This window comes from Oryctolagus cuniculus, chromosome 5 (genome assembly GCF_051225735.1).
Source record: "Oryctolagus cuniculus isolate XC-2025 breed Fujian yellow rabbit chromosome 5, ASM5122573v1, whole genome shotgun sequence".
NCBI classification, from domain to species: domain Eukaryota; kingdom Metazoa; phylum Chordata; class Mammalia; order Lagomorpha; family Leporidae; genus Oryctolagus; species Oryctolagus cuniculus.
In genome coordinates, this window is record NC_142871.1 from 20,702,379 (window position 1) to 20,724,718 (window position 22,340).

Sequence of the window (22,340 nt, forward strand, 5' to 3'; positions counted from 1 at the left end):
GTGTCAGTAATCTCCCTAGGCTCTATTCATGAGTTGCCAAGGCTATGGAAGCCTTTTGAGTTCGCCAACTTCGATCTTATTCCGACAGGGTCACAGTCAAAGTGGAAGTTCTCTCCTCCCTTCAGAGAAAGGTACCTCCTTCTTTGATGGCCCCATTCTTTCCTCTGGGATCTCACTTGCAGAGATCTTCCATTTAGGTCTTCCTTTTTTTTTTTTTTTTCCCAGGGTATCTTGGCTTTCCATGCCTAAAATACTCTCATGGGCTCTTCAGCCATATCTGAATGCCTTAAGGGCTGATTCTGAGTTCAGAGTGCTATTTAGGACATCTGCCATTCTATGAGTCTGCTGTGTATCTCGCTTCCCATGATGGATTGTTCTCTCCTTTTTTGATTCTATCAGCTAGTGTTAGCAGACACTAGACTTGTTTGTGTGACCCTTTGACTCTTAGACCTATCATTGTGATCAGTTGTGAACTGAAATAGATCACTGGGACTAGTGAGATGGCATTGGTACATGCCACCTTGATGGGACTGTATTGGGATCCCCTGGCATGATTCTAACTCCACCATTTGGGGCAAGTCCGATTGAGCATGTCCCAAATTGTACATCTCCTCCCTCTCCTATTCCCACTCTTATATTTAAGAGGGATCACTTTTCAGTTAAAATTTAAACACCTAAGAATAATTGTGTGTTAATCATAGAGTTCAACCAATAGTACTAGAACAAAACAAAGAGAAAATACTAAAATGGATAAAGTATTACATTGTACATCAACAGTCAGGACAAGAGCTGATCAAGTCACTGTTTCTCATAGTGTCCATTCCACTTCAACAGGTTTCCCCTTTGCTGCTCAGTTAGTTGTCGCCAATCAGAGAGAACATATGATATTTGTTCCTTTGGGACTGGATTAATTCACTCAGCATAATGTTTTCCAGATCCTCCATCTTGTTGCAAATGACAGGATTTCATTGTTTTTGACTGCTGTATAGTATTCTATAGAGTACATGTCCTATAATTTCTTTATCCAGTCTACTGTTGATGGGCATTTGGGTTGGTTCCAGGTCTTAGCTATTGTGTGATTCTTTATTTAGGGGATCCAAAGAACTCTACTAAGAGACTATTGGAACTCATAGAAGAGTTTGGTAAAGTAGCAGGATATAAAATCAAAACACAAAAATCAACAGCCTTTGTACACACAAGCAATGCCATGGCTGAGGAAGAACTTCTAAGATCAATCCCATTCACAATAGCTAGAAAAACAGTCAAATACCTTGGAATCAACTGAACCAAGGACGTTAAAGATCTCTACGATGAAAATTACAAAACCTTAAAGAAAGAAATAGAAGAGGATACCAAAAAATGGAAAAATCTTCCATGCTCATGGATTGGAAGAATCAATATCATCAAAATGTCCATTCTCCCAAAAGCAATTTACAGATTCAATGCAATACCAATCAAAATACCAAAGACATTCTTCTCAGACATGGAAAAAATGATGCTGAAATTCATATGGAGACACAGGAGACCTCGAATAGCTAAAGCAATCTTGTACAACAAAAACAAAGCTGGAGGCATCACAATACCAGATTTCAGGACATACTACAGGGCAGTTGTTATCAAAACAGCATGGTACTGGTAGAGAAACAGATGGATGGATCAATGGAACAGAATAGAAACACCAGAAATCAATCCAAACATCTACAGCCAAGGACCTCAATAGACATTTTTCAAAAGAGGAAATCCAAATGGCCAACAGACACATGAAAAAATGTTCAAGATCACTAGCAATCAGGGAAATGCAAATCAAAACCACAATGAGGTTTCACCTCACCCCGGTGAGATTGGCTCCCATTCAGAAATCTACCAACAACAGATGCTGGAGAGGATGTGGGGAACAAGGGACACTAACCCACTGTTGATGGGAATGCAAACTGGTTAAGCCACTATGGAAGTCAGCCTGGAGATTGCTCAGAAACCTGAATATAACCCTACCATTCAACCCAGCCATCCCACTCCTTGGAATTTACCCAAAGGAAATGAAATTGGCAAACAAAAAAGCTGTCTGCACATTAATGTTTATTGCAGCTCAATTTACAATAGAACTACTATATTTCTAAAGGCGTACCTATGAAATTTGTATTCATTAAATAAAAGCTTTCTAAAAAAAGTAAATTGCTCTGTAATTTTTCGTATGGTTGTGATGATTAATCCTTTCTGTCAGCTTGTCTATGCAATGGTAATTCTAGACACTTAGTCAAACACCAGCCTAGATTTTGCTATGAGGGTATTTTATACATGATTAACATTTAAATCAGTAGATTTCTGAGTAGATTACTACCTGAATGGGTGAGGCTCTTCTTATCAGATCAAAGTCATAAAGATACAAACTGAGCTTTTCTGAAAAAGTAGCAATTACACTTCAAAATTCTAATATAGAAACCATGCCTAAGAGTCCAATCTCATTTGGGATTCAAGATGGTAACATCTACTGTTTCTTGAATTTCTAGTATGCTGGCCTGGTTTTCTCCACAAATTTCAGCACCCACAACTGCCAATTCCTTAAAATCAATCAATCAATCATTCTCTCTCCATATGTGTGTGTGTGTGTGTATTTCTCTCCTATTGGTTCTACTTCTCTGGAGAATAGGTATTGTTTATTATTCAAATAAGACCTCAAAGGCAGTATCTCTTCTCCAGAAAAATTAGCAAAACCAGATAAGGAAAATACAAATAGGTCTTTGTTTTGAATATTACGTATCTATAGAAAATGAGCTTTAAAGATGCAAAGCTTACCATTTGGGTATGGTGTTTCACACAGTGTTAGAAAATCAACAATTGAATAGTCCATTTCTAGCACAGCAGTACTTTTCCCATGCATCACTGTTAAGCAAGGTCTTCTTCCTACAGTATCATATGACAAACCTCCTGATAAAATAATAAAAGGTTCCCTGAAAACAAAATACATAATTAGGATTACAATTAGCATAGCATAGTAATGACTATTTTGCTGTGTATTATAATATTTTAATTAATGAAACAACAGAATCTTAAATTCTAATATTCTTATAAGTCATTTAATTGAATAGTCACTTGTGGAATTTTTAATTGGATTAGGTAAGGCCCAGGTGAATTCCTGACAATTAACCTACAACAAAAATGAACTGCAATCACATTTCACTCTTATTCTCTAAAAGGTTTTCTTTGATACATAATATAAAATTGTCATAAAATTTTCTTTGGGTTTCTGCTGAAAGGTCTCTTGAATGCTTTGCTTTTACTTCTGGTCTTAACCAGGACTTCCTAATAAAAGTTCCCAAAGGGTATCTTAACACCTTGAGATACCCATTGTATGTAATGAATTAATAACTCAAGGAGGCATCAAGAACTATAGCAGCTACAAATCACCCTTGAGAGAACTGAGAATCTGTAAGCCTGGATTTTCTTCTGGAACCTTTGCAGATATATTCTCAAACGTAACTACCACATACTAACCTACAAGCTACCATCTTGCCATTTCTTGTTAGTCCTACAACTCTGTTAATTTAATTTCTTCCCTTTCTCTCATTATTAAATCAAAATGGTTTATCTAAATCAATTTTTAAATACTGTATTTCAAATATCTTTTCATGGGACCTGGGCTGTGATGGAGTGGGTTCAAGCTTCCACCTTTGATGCTGGCATCCCAGGTACCAGAAGATGTCCCTGGTGTTTGGGCCCCTGGACCCGCATGACAGATCCAGAGGAAGCTCCTGGCTCCTGGCTTTGGTCTGGCCCAGTCCTGGCCATTGTGGCCATCTGGGGAATGAGCCAGCAGAAAGATCATCTCTCTCTGTCTCTCCCTCTCCTTCTGTAACTCACTTTCAAAATAAATAATGGATAAATCTTAAAAAAGTATCTTATCTTTTCATATAGTATGGTCTGAAAGTATTTCTTTGACTTCCTTTCTATTTGATTTCTATTTGATTTAAAGTTTTCTACATCTGATTTCAAGTCTCTTCATTTATGATTACTTAAGTTTTAGTTGCTGTTTAAAGAAAGTCAGATTGCCACATGCAGTGCCTCATTTGTATGTGTCTGGAGTCTTAAGGTACCCTACCCTAACTTGTCCTACAAATGGGCCTTCAAAGATGGGAGTTTCTAGCAGGAGAGCTCATCTACTTGTATACCTCTGAAGAATGACCCTTCTCTACTGCAAAAAGTTTTCTTCAACACAGCACAACGCTTCAGGACACACACACACAGAGTAGTGAGGAAAGCAGGGGACAACTGCCTAGCCAGTTAGATCAGTCAAACCAACCAATCCTAGCGATCAGTAGTGTGATAGATGTCACAGCCAGATCACCCTCATATCCATGGAGATTTTAAAGCTTACTACATACCTAAAGCTTACACCATACCTATCCCCCTTCATCACCCACTGTTCATGATGGTACTCCTTTCATTTCCTTTTATCAAAACTTTTTAAGTCTTCCCATCTCCAACAAGAAGTATGTAGTAATAGCTAATGGTTGAAAGTACTAGTTCTAGAACTAATCCATGTGCATATGAATCTCAGTTCTGCCTTTAGGTTCTGTGGAATCTTGGACAAGTTGTTGTCTCTAGTTTCTACATCTACATCATGGAGATAGAGTGGTAAATCACTAATTTCAAATGATTCTTGAATTGGACAGTGCCTGGTCTATGGTACACCATTAGGAAAAGTTACCTATTAGTATGATCATATCATCATTATCACCCATTGTGACAAATGTCCTTCATTGTGATTGGAAAATAAAACTGAAACAAGAACACACAAACTTCACTAAAATTTAATTAGATAGGTTGGTCATTATCCAGGTATGTAATAATTATGTAGACAATAGTTACATAATTATATTTATGTAAGTATATTACATTATCATATTGTCAGGCAATAACCACTCAATCTATGAACCACTATAGATTACATACATTCATTGCAATGTCACAAAATTTTAATGATAAATGTTAATGAAAAGTAACTTTTACAAGAAAACACCAGTAACAAATACAATGACACTTAAATATTCTCACAGAACTATGAAAGTTCTAAGCTTTTGCTGGCATTTTAGCATTTTATTAATATTCTTACAGAACTATGAAAGTTCTAAGTTTTTGTTGGCATTTTATTAAAAGTCCTAGGGCTCCAGATCATTTTCTAGGTAATATATGAATTATGAGTGGAGATTATTTGATTTCCTTTTCTAACTTAAAAAGTAAGCCTTTTGATATTGTAAGAAAGCCTCCAGGTAAAATGATTTTTATTGCATTAGTTTAGGTAGAATTTTAATGGAGTCCTTTTTGGTTTATTGGGTGTTAAGACTCTCATGTTGGATGGTGTCATCCAGGTTTTGGAGGTTTTATAATGTGACTGGACTTTTAACAGATTAGACACCACATGGGGTAGATATGCTTTCCGCTTCTGAGTAACCTCCCCATGCTGGCCTTGACAACAGGCTTGGCTGAAGCTGGGTTTCCATATAAAGACCCTTTTATTTAAAGGAGCCACCTCTATCTAACAAGCCCTATATGACTAATCTGCTTAACATTCTATGATACTACCTATTCATTCATACAAAGATTTTTTGGAACACCTGAGTTCCTGGGAATAAACCAGCTCCCTCTTGTCTAGTATAGGCAGAGAGTTAACACTCAATAAATACTCTAAGGAAGATAAAACAAAGTGAAGTGATGGACCAATTATAAGAGTAAAGTCACTGAGGTAGAGTCGAGTCACTGATGCCCAGGAATGCTTCCTAGGATGACAAATGAGGTGGGATCAGAATGAAGACACATGGCAATTCACAGAGCTTAAGCCAGGGAGAAGGCATACTCTAGGCAGAAATGAGCCACTGCCATGATCCCAAGTCAGGAATGAACTGGGTATAACTGAGGAACTAAACGGCCAGTGTGGCTGCTGCACAGTTAGTAAAGGTTAAGTGGCAATGGATAATAGGACCACAAGTGTTGTAAACATATCTCAATTACTCCATGCACTGGGATCTCTAGAATTTGTCTCCTCTTTTCCATCTCCATAATAACTCTACTTCTGGCCCTTGTCACTTACAGAATATCACTACAATAGAATCAGCACAGGTTAACTAATTGGGCCATACTTTTCCTTATTCTAGGTTTAGTTAACTCCTGTTCCTCATTTAGAATTCAGCCCGATCTTAACCATGTCAGAAAATGTTTTCAGGATCCATTAACCATGATTTAGTTGGGGCACCATTATGTGTTCCTTAGCACCTTCTGCATAGTTCTACTTTGCCTTCACCCCTGAATTATCATCCCTCATTTGTTGCCTATTACCTTTAAAACCCTAGGGAGGTACCCCAAAAGTGATGGACTAAGACACATTTAAAAAATCACTAAATGCAAAGCTGAGCTCACCAATGCCCACTAGACTTCAAACTGGAAATGCTGAAGCAACAAACCTAGAAATCTGAGTAATTACAATACATGGCCAGATTTTGAAAAACACTGCTGAAGTACTCTAAGTTTAACTGTGTGCTAATCTGATACTTTTTCTGCATAATTAGTTCTAACCACTTTTATTATTCACTATCTCTACATATTAAGGTTTAGGCTTTAAATAGGTAATCTCATATACTATTACCTATATTTCTTTTTTTTTTAACTTTTATTTAATGAATATAAATTTCCAAAGTACGATTTATGGATTACAATGGCTTCCCCCCCATACCGTCCCTCCCACCCACAACCCTCCCCTTTCCCACTCCCTCTCCCCTTCCATTCACATCAAGATTCATTTTCGATTATCTTAATATACAGAAGTATATTTCTAATTGTTTACATTTCTGGTCTTACCATAATCTTCCATTTTTTTTTTCAAATGGAAATATCAAATTCTTTTTCCTTTTTTTAAAGATTTATTTATTTATTTGAAAGTCACAGTTCTGGAGACAGAAAGAGACAAAGAGAGATCTTCCATCTACTGGTTCACTCCAAGATGGCTGTAATGGCTGGGGCTGGGCCAGGTCAAAGCTATGAGCAAGGAGCTTCGTCCAGGTCTCCCATGTGGGTGGCAGGGGCCCAAGTACTTGGACCATCTTCTACTGCTTTTCCCAGGCAATCAGGAAGGAGCTGGATCAAAACTTTATGACATGAACTGGCGCCCATACCATCATTGCAGGTGGTGGCTTTCCCCATATGGTATAACACCAGCTCCTCAAATTCAATTTCTATTTCAGAAGGAATACTCAGTACTTAAATATTTGACAAGTAAAATTAAATAACTTAGCTCCTGAAAGTTACCTGGTAACTAATATCCAAGCTTTACCACCCCAGAACTTAGCACAAAGTCCCAAGATTACTTATTTACTGAATGAATGAATAATAATTGATTTTTGTGAGATTCCATATCCAATTTCAAATATACATATTTATGTATAATTTGAAAAGTCTAACAGAAATTTATGCTGTCATATTTGGTATCAAGTTGTCTATTTTTCACCACAAAAAACGTTAAGTGCAAAGTTTAAATTCATTTTGTTGACTATAAGTCAGTGGTAATGGGTTCATGTACATACATGTTTAGAATGAAAGACATACACACTACAAATATCAATGAATGCTTTCTACTAGGTGTTTTCAGCTTTCAAAAGAATGGATAATAAACAATGATTTTTAATAATCTGATTCCTTAATGTAAAGGTCAAGAAAAAAATAAAATGAAATTTAAAATATGATATGAATTAAAAGCACTCTTCTAATTACAGAATCTTACAGTCCTTTTTTTTTTTTTTAGAATATTTCTTTATTTGAAAGGCAGAGTTACAAAGAAAGAGGGAGAAACAGAGAGAGATCTTCCATTTGCTGGTTTACTCCCCAAAATGGCAACAACAGACAAGCTGGGAAGGCTGAAGCAGGAGCCTGGAACTCTGGGTTTCCCACATGGGTGGCATGGGCCCATTAACTTAGGCCATCTGCTGCTGCTGCTTTCTCAAGTGCATTAGCAAGGAGCTGGAATGTGGGACAGCTGGAACTCAAACTGGCACTAAAAATATGAGATGCTGGTGCCCACTGTGCCACAATGCCAGCCCTGATCTTACAGTCTTGTACAGTGCTCTCTAAGTTGTGTGATCAAGAACTATCTAAAAAAATTTTTTTAACTTATTGCAAATCAGTGCTTCTGTAAAATAAACACCCGAAAAAAAAACTAAAACCATGTATGTAAATGTAGAAATGCCAAATTTTTAAAGATTTATTTATTTATTTGAAAGTCAGAATTAGAGAGAGAGTGAGAGACAGAAAGAGTGAGAGGTCTTCTATCTGCTGCTTCACTCCACAACTGGCCACAACAGCCAGAGCTGAGCTGATCCGAAGCCAGGAGCCAGGAGCCAGGAGCCAGGAGCCAGGAGCCAGGAACCAGGAGCCAGGAGCCAGGAGCTTCTTCCGGTTCTCCCAAGGACTTGGGCCTTCCTCCATTGCTTTCCCAGGCCATAGCGGAGAGCTGGACCGGAAGTGGAGCAGCTGGGACACAAATTGGTGCCCACAGGGTACAGGCAGTGGCTTTACCCGCTATACCACAGCACCAGCCCTAAAGTTTCTATACTCTGACTCCTGATTTCTGTACTGATCTTGTCTCAGACCAGCAAACAATTAGGAACTATTAACAGTCCATAGTAGCATAATATAGTATACAAGAAGTAGAGCCATCTAATAACATTATTTGACTTATCCTATTGCTATGGGGTATGGGGACAATGTGAGGACGTCACCTTAATCTGCAACCACATTACTCTTTCACAGGGTGCGTCTGGGTAGGGAAATAGACCCCAAGAGGTACTCTTTGACAAAGAGAACTATTGACTTGTGACAAGTTTCTTCCAACATTCTTTTTGAGTGAAAAGGGGAATAATAAGCAACATAAGAATACATATTATTATGAGGCCAGGGCTGAGGCATAGCGGGTAAAGCAGCCATCTACAGTGCCGGCATCCCATATGGGCATCCCAGCTGCTCCACTTCCAATCAAGCTCTCTGCTCTGACTTGAGAAAGCAGAAGATGGTCCAAGTCCTTGGGCCCCTGCACCAGCATGGCAGACCTGGAAGAAGCTCCTAGCTCCTGGTTTCAGATTGGCTCAGCTCTAGCTGTTGCCGCCATCTAGGCAGTGAACCAGCAGATGGAAGACCTCTCTCTCTTTCTCTGCCTTTCTGTATCTCTGCCTTTCAAATAAATAAATAAATCTTCTTTAAAAAAGAAAAGAATACATCATTATGACAATGAAGTATGGTGAATAGAAAGAGCATAGCAGGTAAGAGAGCAGGCTTAGGAATAAGGCACTTGTGTTTAAGTCTCAGCTCGGTTACACTGTATTTATGAAGAATGAACAATTCAACTCTCTGAGCCTGGGTTTTCTCTTCAGTAATGCCCAGCTCATAAGACTGCTCTGAGAATTCAATATGCAAATTCTTTATTACATGGCTCAGTACAAAAGACATTCTCAGAAAGTACTGGTTATTTTACAGGTTTGATCATCAGGATATCCCAGTATCTTGTTTGTTCAAACCTGTACCTTTGCCAACTGTAAAAGCACCTTCTAGAACTAGGGTAAAAATCTTCAAAACCAGTTTTCTGCGGCCAGCAGTGTGTTGTAGTGGGTAAAGCTGCCACCTGGAATGCCAACATCCCATGTGGGTGCCGGTTCAGGTCCTGGATGCTCTACTTTCTTTCCAGTTCTCTGCTAATGTGCCTGGGAAAGCAGCAGAAGACGGCCCATGTGCTTGAGCTCTTGCACTTTGTGGGAGACCTGGAAGAAACTCCTGGCTTCGGGCTTTAGCCTGGCTCAGCTCTGGTCATTGTAGACATTTGGGGAGTGAACAAGCAGATGGAAGAGCTCTCTCTCTCTGCCTCTGTGTGAATCTCCTTTCAAAGAAATAAATAAATATTTAAAAAGAAAAAAAATTAAAATATGCAATACTAACAACTTCTAATTTTTATTTTTATAAAGGGTGTAATAATCAACTAGTTATTATAATCAGACATTATATAAATGGCATTATAACTAATAAAGAAAATAATTGTGTCCTTAGTTTATTGAAAAGGATTGTTAGTGTCATACAATGAAATAAAATGGCACCCTTTCTCTAATAGAAAGCAAAACAAACATTAAGCATCAACAAGATAACTCAACAGATTAAAGAGTTTGATAAACCTGTCTAGACCATACGAAGTCCACAGAAATTATACCTTGAATCTCTATTACAGTAGTTTTAATATGAAGATTGGTTATTATGGGCTTAACATATAGGTTGGCAAGAGATCTGTAAGAATACAACAGCAATTCATATTAGTTTTTCCCTTTGGATCTTTTTAGTATCAATACAAATGAAGAGAATTTAATAGTGTAACAAACAGGCACTATTTAAAAATGAAATCTAAAATCTTTAATATAATATTTGCCATTTGGAATTCATTTGTGATTAAATGGGCCATATTTGAGGCTCAAAGTGTTGCAAGCATGACTCAAAGTTCACCTATGAGAGAAACTTTAATAGTTTTCAACATTAGTTATGATGAACAAAGGTCTTAGATGGATTTGTTCCTGCTTTCTAGGTAGACACAATTTAAATAATATAAATTGATATCAACATATACTATAAATAGCCAAGTAATAGAATAATAATCAAATCATCACTAAGATATTCAGTATACATAGAGATCAACAGTGAAAGCATTTCAGAAATGGAGAAAAATGTAAATTGGAATAAATAATGATTGGAAATTCTTTAATCAGCCTCAACAATCCATAAAATTATAATAATATGCCAAGGAACCCAGCTGTTGCGGCCATCTGGGGAGTGAACCAGTGGATGGACGATCCCTCTCTCTGTCTCTTTCTCTCTCTGTAACTCTTTCAAATAAATAAAACAAATCTTTAAAAAACAAAAAAAAACTATATTAATCATCTTTCTCCAAAAAAGAAAAGTGATTAAACAAAAGCAGATAGGAAGTCATACTAGTAATATCACTATATGAGCTGACTTAACTGTTTCCTGCATTTGAACACATGCTGCATGGAGGGTTATTTTCTATTTTATTGTAGTACAGAGAGGACATAACAACTGTGTTAAGAAATGCAAATCACTGCAGTGCACTGGCCGTGGCGGCCATTGGAGGGTGAACCAATGGCAAAAGGAAGACCTTTCTCTCTGTCTCTCTCTCACTGTCCACTCTGCCTGTCAGAAAAAAAAAAAAAAAAAAAGAAAGAAAGAAATGCAAATCAAATGTTTTCTTTCTAAAAAAACATTACTTATTTGCTATTTTCATCTACTTGAAAGGCAGAGTGGGAGAGTGACAGACACAGAGATGCTGATCTTTCATTTGCTGATTCCCTGTCAAATGCCTACAAATAGCCAGGGCTGGGTCAGGCTGAAACAAGGAGCTCAGAAATCAATTCAGGTCTCCTACATGAATGGCAGGGGCCCAACCACTTGGGCCACTGTCTGTTGCCTTCCAGGGTATATTGGCAGGAATGCTGAATTGGAAGCAGAGTAACCAGGATTCAAACCAGCACAATCCAGGATGCATGTGTCTAAAGCAGCATCACAACACATACCCCAAATGTATTCTTAAATAAATGAAAGTGAATGGTTACTTATCCTAGTTAGGTAACGAGTGTCACTGGGACAAATATTTCAGTTTTGAGAGAATAAAAACGATGCAGATAAATCTGGAGTGGGTTATTCAATGACTCTATAGAGACAGTGGTAATAATATAACAAAATTAATGTACTTACTATTGAAATACTTTTTTAAAGAATCACTTATTTATTTATTAGAAAGGCGGAGTTACAGAGAGAGAGAGATCTTCCATCCACTGGTTCACTCCCCAAATGGCTGCAATGGCTAGAGCAGGGCCAATATGAAGCCAGGAGCTTCTTCTGTGTCTCCCACATGGGGGCAGGTGACCAAGCACTTGTGTCATCTTCCACTGCTTTCCCAGGCACATTAGCAGGGAACTGGATTGAAGTGGAACAGCCGGGACTTGAATTGGTGCCCACATGGGATGCTGGTGCCACAGGAGGCAGCTTTACCCACTATGCTACAGTGCTGGGCCTGACTGAAATATTTAAAAAAATATTTTTTAAATTTGTTTGAGAGGGAGAAGAGGGAAAGAGGAACAGAGGGGGAGAAGGAGAGGAAAAAAGAGAGAGAGAGAGAGAGAGCGAGCATCTTTTGGATCACTTCCCAATTCCCAACAGCCAAGGCTGTGTCAAGCCAAACCAGGAGCTGGGAACTCAATCTGGGTCTCCTACATGGGTAGCAGGACCCCAAGAACTTGAGCCATCATCTTCTGCCTCCTACAGTGCACATTAGCAGGAGGCTGGAACCAGAGCAGAGCTGGGACTCAAACTCAAGCATTCATGAGGTGCATGTGGGCATCCCATAACTTGTCTTAACTGCTGTGCCAAATGTGCATTCTAGATTGAAATCTTTGACTGACATGTTAAAAGCAGTATGCAAAGAGAGGGGAGGTTAACTGATGAGGCATTCAAAATTTTAAGTCCATAAACTCAACAAGAACTTTTCTCACTAGGGTCAACATAAATATGACTGTGGATTTTATCTATGACAGGCTTTTTCCCTTGAGTACAAAGGGAAACCATAAAATTGGAACTTAAAACTCATCAAGTAAGAATGAAATCTGTAGCCTAAAAATGCTAAGAAGTTCTCTAGCCCTCTGAGTAACTGAGTTACTTGCATTAGGTTACTTAGTGTAAGAGGCACAGAAAAATCTATCATTGCACTGTGATTAGCTGTATGGTATGATTTGATGCTTAAAGATTATTTAAAAGATAAGTGTAAAAGAGAATCTAATTCTCTTTGCAAACTAAGTCACTTGTAAATCCTAACTCATGCCACCTGTGAGAATACTCTGGTGCCACCTTGGACTCACACCCTAGCTCTCATTGCTTGGAGGAAATTACTCAACTTTTCTAAGAATCAATATTTGTATACTAACTAGAAATGACAAAATTTAACAGGGCCCCTATAAAAATTATGAAAGATAATACATTCAAATTGCACAATAGATTATCAGGCACATAGTATGCAAGTAACAGTAGTTCATTTTATCTATTTCTTTTTATCTCTGTCTTTGGAGCCAAAACTATTAAAGGAAGGGTCTTGGGTTCCAGATGTAAGATGAGATATCAGTAAGGATGGGAGAACTGTAAAAATCATAAAAGAGAACCACTTTGACCCTGAAAGAGGGCATGGCATCCAACTGAGTTTGTCTTCTTGCTGCTAGGGTTTAGCAAGATTTGGTATGGAGGATGGAAAATGAATATAGAACAATGCTGATACTGATACACTGGTGGCAGTAGAGGAGGTTCTCAGGATAACTAAAGGAACAAACACCAACAGCAGTATTACTATAAAGATTGCTACCAAATCTATATTCCCAGAACATTGTTTTCAGTGGTCACTTTCATAAATGAACAGGTCAGTTTCACCTTCTGCAGTTTTAGCAGATAATTTAGGAGAGATCTGTGTGGGGGAGTATTATCATGCAGACTTGTGTTTAATGTGAACAGAATAGGTTTCAATAAAAAGGACATGTACTGTGTTTAACAGTACAGACTTAAGTAATCTGGATAATCTTAGGCAAATTCAATTTCTCTACTTCAGTTTCCTCATCTGCTAGACATTGATAAAAATTATAACTGCATTTTTGGGTTGTAACTAAGATCACATAAATTTAGCATGCATAAAGCACTTAGGACAGTATGTGGCACATAGGAAGCAAGACTTAAGTGTTGACACAGTTATTAAAGAGCAATCTACTGTTGAAAAGTTCTAGGGCAATCTTTGTGCACAGGGGAGTTTGCTTTTGGGCCTTGGGCAGTTAGGACTGTCTCACTTAAAAAAAGGCCCTGGCAGCAGAGGGATAAACCATGGTAGGAAAGTTGGAGAGTGATACTGATCTTCCAAATGTGACTACACTGTCTTATTTAACTGCAATAATGTTTACTTTTAGGTGCTTTAGAAATTTTCAGAACCAGAAATTCACAAATGTACTCTGGGTTTTTATTATAGCCTGTGTTTTTCCATGTTGTAATATAGGTAATTCATCTACAGTTTTAGTTCCATATATAAAATTAAATGTAAAAGATCACCTTACCTTCTAATTCACTTGAAAACAAATACCAGCACCATAAAGAAAAGAAACACAAACAAAATCCAAAAGCTTTTTCTTAAAGATAAAGATATCATGGGAAGTATAAGAACAAAAGCAAGGAAAAATCCACAAAAGAACAGTGTTTCAAGGCATGAAAATTGTAAGAAATTTAAAGTCCAATAAAATGTTATTAGAACATAGTGATAAGTAGTTGCAACAGAGACTATATAGCTTAAACCCTAAAATATTTACTCGGCAGTTATATACAGAGAAAGATTGTAATAGCTGGTATTTGCCATAGTAAATGTTATGATGAAAGAGAGCAAGTCTCCTAGATGTGATTCTCCGAATGTCACTAGACTGTTGTATTTAACTGTAATAATGTTTGCTTTTAGGTTCCAAAACAAAGAGACACTCTCTCTAAAGGTGGTAATTCTTCAGAGGTCATTTTGAAATCAAGTTCCTACTTCTAATATCTTTGATGTAGATTTTATCATGCCCCAGTTTCCCTTTCTCTGCTTTCAGTTCCTCACTCTTCAGTTTGGTGACTGCAAGTCAACTCTCTGCTACAGATTAACTCACTAAATTATTAAAGAATCGCTCAAGGGTCAGGCCTTCCCACCCTACAAGACCCAAAGTCACAAAGACTCAGAATTTAGTTATCACCTTTGTTGTTACTAATGCTAGACTCTACTCTGAGAGTTTCATAGAACTACAAACCCTGGTCAAAATAATACTGACATATCCACAGGCTCCAGACAGCCTGCTCTGTCATTATAAAAGAAACATACTGATCTCTTATCACTCACCAATCAAAGGAAGGCCACAAGCACTGTGGACCAACCAAGAACTTGCACACAATCAGATCACTCACTGTTCAATCCCCACTTTTTAAGATTCACTATTCTGAGCCAAGATGGCGGAATAGTGAAGGCGCGCACCGATAGTCTGGGAAAAGATAGTTTAATAAAAGTGGAGTTATGGTAGCCTCAGAAAAAGGATCAGGGAAAAACTGCAGAGGAAACTCTTCCGGATCTAGTGGCTGTGACTCGGAGGACCTACAGGGAGAGCAAGGTCGCCCACTGCGTGGAAGCCCAGCCGCTGGAGCCGCCAGAGCTGCAGAGTCTGCGCGCCACCACTGGAAGGGGAGGTGACACAAAAACCTCTCGGTAACCCAATACATTGGCGGGGAAAGGCAGAAAGAGCCTGCAGAGAACGAGGCCTGAAACCCCAATGGGGAAAGTTCACCAGGCTGGCTGGAGGAGAGAAAAAATCGAATAAATAAGGGGAACCAGCACGGACATTTAACCTCTCTCTCCACTCCCTTACAAAGCTGAGCAAGACAAAGGGCAGGCACCATTTTACATAGGTAAAGCAGTGTGCACTATTTTGCATATGTAAAGCGGGTGCCCCTCGTTAGCCAAGCAGAAAAACCTGACTCTGGTAAGCAAACGAATACCCACAGGGGCCAGATTTCATGCATCAACTACTCTCAATTCCACTCAGCTGTGTGGAATTACTTCCTGAGACAAAAAAAAAAAAAAAGCAAGAGCAAGAAGCAAGAGAACAATCAGGGTATCAGGGTGAATCACCTTTGGCACATCCTTAACCCTGTAGAACCAAACAGAACTCTCTGGCCACACCCATCACAGCCTCTAAGGATCCATCAAAACCAGACAGTCCACTTAATCTAGAGTCACAGTATAATGAGAAAAAACCAAAGAATATATCCAATATGCCAAACAAACACAAAAGCCGAGGTAAAAAGAACAAGGAAGCCACTATGATGCCCCCAAATGAAAAAGACACCCCAATTCAAAATTATGAAGATGATGAGATAGAAGAAATGCAAGAAGCGGATCTCAAAAAATTGATAAGAACATTAAGAAGTTCTCAAAAACAAATTCTTGAACTACAGAAATCCTTAATGGACAAGATAGAAAATCTCTCTCGTGAAAATGAAACATTAAGGAAGAATCAAAATGAAATGAAACAACTAGTAGAACATGAAACTGTGAAAGTGACGAGAAATCATAATGAAATGAATTCAATAGATCAAATGACAAACACATTAGAGAACCTTAAAAACAGAATGGGTGAAGCAGAAGAGAGAATATCAGATTTAGAAGACAGAGCACGGGAAAATATACAATCAAACCAAAGAGAAGAAGAGGAAATTAGAAATCTAAAAAATATTGTTGGCAATCTTCAGGATACTATTAAAAAACCTAACATTCGGGTTCTAGGAGTTCCTGAAGGCATGGAGAGAGAGAAAGGATTAGAAGGTCTTTTTAGTGAGATATTAGCAGAAAATTTCCCAGGTTTGGAGAAGGACAGAGACATACTAGTAGAGGAAGCTCATAGAACCCCTAAAAAACATGATCAAAAGAGATCCTCACCAAGACACATTGTAATTAAACTCACTGCAGTGAAACATAAAGAAAAGATCCTAAAATGTGCAAGAGAGAAACGTCAGATTACTCTCAGAGGATCTCCAATCAGACTCACAGCTGACTTCTCATCAGAAACCCTACAAGCTAGGAGGGAATGGCGAAATACAGGCCAGGTACTAAGAAAAATTGGCAGCCTAGAATATTATATCCTGCTAAGCTCTCATTTGTGAATGAAGGTGAAATAAAGAGCTTTCACAACAAACAGAAATTGAAAGAATTTGTCACCACTCGTTCAGCCCTGCTTAAAGATGTGTTACACACAAAAACACAGAAACACGGTCATCAATATGAAAGAAGATAAATGAAGGAAAACTCACAGCAAAAGATCACAGGAAGTTCAAAACATATATCAGAAAATATCTTTGGCAAATGGCAGGGCAGAGTTACTACTTATCAGTAGTCACATTGAACGTTAATGGCCTGAACTGTCCATTTAAAAGACACCGATTGGCTGATTGGTTTAAAGAACAAAACCCATCTATTTCCTGCTTACAAGAAACACATCTTTCCAACGAAGATACACACAGACTGAAAGTGAAAGGCTGGAAAAAGATATACCATGCCAACAGAAATAAAAAAAGAGCGGGCGTAGCAATCTTAATAACGGACAACATAAACTTTACCACAAAAACTGTTAGGAGAGACAAAGAGGGGCACTATATAATGATTAAGGGATCAATTCAACAGGAAGATATAACGATTATCAATGTATATGCACCTAATTACAGGGCACCGGTTTATTTAAAATATTTCGTAAGGGACTTAAAGGGAGACTTAGACCCAATACAATAGTACTGGGGGACTTCAATACCCCACTCTCAGAAATAGACAGATCAACAGGATAGAAGATCAAAAAGGATACAGTAGATTTAAATGACACTATAGGACAAATGGATCTAACAGATATCTACAGAACTTTTCATCCTAACAGAAAGCATTTACATTCTTCTTATCAGTACATGGAAACTTCTCTAGGATTGACCACATACTAGGCCATAAAGCAAGTCTCAGCAAATTCAAAAGAATTAGAATCATACCATGCAGCTTCTCAGACCATAAAGGAATGGAGTTGGAAATTAGCAACTGAGGAATCCCTAGAGCATATGCAAATGCATGGAGATTAAACAACATGCTCCTGAATGAACAATGGGTCATAGAAGAAATTAAAAGAGAAATCAAAAATTTTCTGGAAGTAAATGAGGATAACAGCACAACATACCAAAACTTACGGGACGCAGCAAAAGCAGTGTTAAGAGGAAAGTTTATATCAATAGGTGCCTACATCAAGAAATTGGAAAGGCACCAAATAAATTAGCTTTCAGTTCATCTAAAGGATCTAGAAAATCTGCAGCAAACCAGACCCAAATCTAGTAGAAGAGAAATAATTAAAATCAGAGAGGAAATCAACAGGATTGAATCAAAAAAAAAAATTACAAAACATCAGCCAAAAGAGGAGCTGGTTTTTTGAAAAAATAAACAAAATTGACACCCCATTGGCCCAACTAACTAAAAAAAGAAAAGACCCAAATCAATAAAATCAGAGATGAAAAAGGAAACGTAACAACAGACACCACAGAAATAAAAAGAATCATCAGAAACTACTACAAGGACCTGTATGCCAGCAAACAGGGAAACCTATCAGAAATGGATAGATTCCTGGACACATGCAACCTACCTAAATTGAACCAGTAAAACACAGAAAACCTAAACAGACCCATAACTGAGACAGAAATTGATACAGTAAAAAAGGCCCTCCCAACAAAGAAAAGCCCAGGACCAGATGGATTCACTGCTGAATTCTACCAGACATTTAAAGAAGAACTAACTCCATTTCTTCTCAAACTACTCAGAACAATCAAAAAAGAGGGAATCCTCCAAAATTCTTTCTATGAAGCCAGCATCACCTTAATTCCTAATCTGGAAAAAGATGCAGCATTGAAAGAAAATTAAAGACCAATATCCCTGATGAACATAGATGCAAAAATCCTCAATAAAATTCTCACAAATAGAATGCAACAACACATCAGAAAGATCATCCACCCAGACCAAGTGGGATTTATCCCTGGTATGCAGGGATGGTTTAATGTGCGCAAGACAATCAATGTGATACACCACATTAACAGACTGCAGAAGAAAAACCATATGATTATCTCAATAGATGCAGAGAAAGCATTTGATAAAATACAACACCCGTTCATGATGAAAACTCTAAGCAAACTGGGTTTGGAAGGAACATTCCTCAATACAATCAAAGCAATCTATGAAAAACCCACAGCCAGCATCCTATTGAATGGGGAAAAGTTGGAAGCGTTTCCACTGAGATCTGGTATCAGACAGCGATGCCCACTCTCACCACTGCTATTCAATATAGTTCTGGAGGTTCTAGCCAGAGCTATTAGGCAAGAAAAAGAAATTAAAGGGATACGAATTGGGAAGGAAGAACTCAAACTATCCCTCTTTGCAGATGATATGATTCTTTACTTAGGGGATCCAAAGAACTCTACTAAGAGACTATTAGAACTCATAGAAGATTTTGGCAAAGTAGCAGGATATAAAATCAATGCACAAAAATCAATAGCCTTTGTATACACAGGCGATGCCATGGCTGAGGAAGAATTTCTAAGATCAATACCATTCACACTAGCTACAAAAATAGTCAAATACCTTGGAATCAACTGAACCAAGGATGTTAAAGATCTCTACGATGAGAATTACAAAACCTTAAAGAAAAAAATAGAAGATGATACCAAGAAATGGAAAAATCTTCCATGCTCATGGATTGGAAGAATCAATATCATCAAAATGTCCATTCTCCCAAAAGCAATTTACAGATTCAATGCAATACCAATCAAGATACCGAAGACCTTCCTCTCAGATCTGGAAAAAAATGATGCTGAAATTCATATGGAGACACAGGAGACCTCGAATAGCTAAAGCAATCTTGTACAACAAAAACAAAGCCGGAGGCATCACAATACTAGATTTCAGGATATACTACTGGGCAGTTGTTCTCAAAACAGCATGGTACTGGTACAGAAACAGATGGATAGACCAATGGAACAGAATTGAAACACCAGAAATTAATCCAAACATCTACAGCCAACTCATATTTGATCAAGGATCCAAAACCAATCCCTGGAGTAAGGACAGTCTATTCAATAAATGGTGCTGGGAAAATTGGATTTCCACATGCAGAATCATGAAGCAAGACCCCTACCTTTCCCCTTACACAAAAATTCACTCAACATGGATTAAAGATTTAAATCTATGACCCGACACCATCAAATTATTAGAGAGCATTGGAAAAACCCTGCAAGATATAGGTGCCGGCAACGACTTTTTGGAAAACACCCCAGAAGCACAGGCAGTCAAATCCAAAATTAACATTTGGGATTGCATCAAATTGAGAAGTTTCTGTACTTCAAAAGAAACAGTCAGGAAAGTGAAGAGTCAATCGACAGAATGGGAAAAAATATTTGTAAGCTATGCAACAGATAAAGGGTTGATAACCAGAATCCACAAAGAAATCAAGAAACTCCACAACATCAAAACAACCCACTTAAGAGATGGACCAAGGACCTCAATAGACATTTTTCAAAAGAGGAAATCCAAATGGCCAACAGACACATGAAAAAATGTTCAAGATCACTAGCAATCAGGGAAATGCAAATCAAAACCACAATGAGGTTTCACCTCACCCCGGTGAGATTGGCTCCCATTCAGAAATTTACCAACAACAGATGCTGGAGAGGATGTGGGGAACAAGGGACGCTAACCCACTGTTGATGGGAATGCAAACTGGTTAAGTCACTATGGAAGTCAGCCTGGAGATTGCTCAGAAACCTGAATATAACCCTACCATTCAACCCAGCCATCCCACTCCTTGGAATTTATCAAAAGGAAATTAAATTGGCAAACAAACAAGCTGTCAGACACAGGCTCAGAAAACTTAGGTAGTTTGACCCAGATTGTACAGTGAGTGAACAGCTGAGGTGGGATCCAGGGGTCTGGCTCGGGAGCTTGCACTCCTATTAATCACTACTGACTACCATTCACTTTACATCTGTTCATGCTAGCTTCTCAAAGAAACAACTTCAACAGAATTGACTTAACATTTAACTTTCTGTTAAAAACTGGCCGTGTGAAAAATTAAATGTAAAGCTATGTAAAGTCTTTAATAAAAGTGATTTTTAATTTTAAATGTAAAGCTATGTAAAGTCTTTAATATAATTGATTTTTAAGGATATATTTATTTATATATTTGAAAGGCAGAGAGATCTTTTATACACAGGATCACTCCCCAAATGGCGACAATAGCTGGGGCTGGGCCAAGCTGAAGCCAGGAGCCCAGAACTTCTTCCTAGTCTCCCACCCGGGTGAAAGGGAACCAAGCTCTGGACCATCATCTGCTGCTTTCCCAGGCAGTAAGCACATATGCAAGGAGCTTAATTGGAAGCAGAGCAGGACTTGAACCAGCACTCTAATATGGGATGCTGGCATGGCAAGTGATAGCTTAGCCTGCTGCACCACAATGCCAGCCCCTAATAAAACTGTAATTATGGCCGGCGCCGCAGCTCACTCTTCTGCCTGCGGCACTGGCACCCCGGGATCTAGTCCCGGCTGGGGCGCCAGATTCTGTCCTGGTTGCTCCTCCTCCAGTCCAGCTCTCTGCTGTGGCCCAGGAGGGCAGTAGAGGATGGCCCAGGTCCTTGGGCCCTGCACCCGCATGAGAGACCAGGAGGAAGCACCTGGCTCCTAGCTTCAGATCGGCACAGTGCACTGGCCATAGTGGCCACCTGGAGGGTGAACCAACGGAAAAACGAAGACCTTTCTGTCTCTCTCACTGTCTTAACTCTGCCTGTTAAACAAAACAAAACAAAACAAACAAAATAAACTGTAATTAAAAAGCTCTAGTAATTCTATTTTCATTGTTCCCTGTAAAAGGGGAGTCTGGTCTCTCCATACCTAATATATGCTTTACTTGCTTTACTTTACTAGAAAACAAAAGCTATATAACATTATGATTCCATTTTGGGTTTGTTTTTTTTTATTTTTTTTTTATTTTATTTTTTATTTTTTAACAGGCAGAGTGGACAGTGAGAGAGAGAGACAGAGAGAAAGGTCTTCCTTTGCCGTTGGTTCACCCTCCAATGGCCGCCGTGGCCGGTGCGCTGCGGCCGGCGCACCACGCTGATCCGATGGCAGGAGCCAGGAGCCAGGTGCTTTTCCTGGTCTCACTCCATTTTGGGTTTTAGTTTTAGTTTTTATTTTTGCCTCAGAGTTTAAATGACGCGTTTATCAGGAACAGCTAACTTTTCATAGCTTTTCTACACCCCGTCAATCTTCTTGTTCCTACACTCAGCTAGGAACTTGACAATTAGATGTGAGGCAGATGTGTCCCATGCTTTCATCAAGCTGAAAATTCAATGTGGTAGGCATACAACTACTTCTAGAAAGGAAAAGTACTGCATGCTCTGAGAATATATTACTACTGCAGGACAGAACCTTGTCAACGAGGCTAGGATATCCTTAGGGTAGTGATATGTATGCTGAGCTATAAAGCATGAGAGGGAATCCTACTTCCTAGAGTGATTTCTATTTAAGAAGAAGAAAATGTAGAAGATGCCAAGGAGCGAAGGTTGGCTCCTGTATAAAATTTAGTTAATTTGCCGAGGGGAACTGATAGAACACATTCTATTGGCACCTGCCTATGATACCA

General features: G+C 38.5%; 1 protein-coding gene across 17 annotated transcripts in view; it reads right to left on the reverse strand.

Annotated features, from left to right (window-relative positions):
• STXBP5 (syntaxin binding protein 5) overlaps window positions 1–22,340 on the reverse strand; it is a 225,685-nt gene that overhangs the window by 91,672 nt on the left and 111,673 nt on the right. For all 17 annotated transcript variants that reach the window (XR_011388464.2, XR_016233648.1, XR_016233652.1 and 14 more), the window contains exon 10: window positions 2,794–2,948. Coding sequence is in view for 9 of the 17 variants with exons in the window: in XM_008263624.5 (XP_008261846.1) it covers window positions 2,794–2,948 (155 nt within the window). In the remaining 8 variants the exon portion in view is untranslated. The remainder of the gene's footprint in view (window positions 1–2,793; window positions 2,949–22,340) is intronic.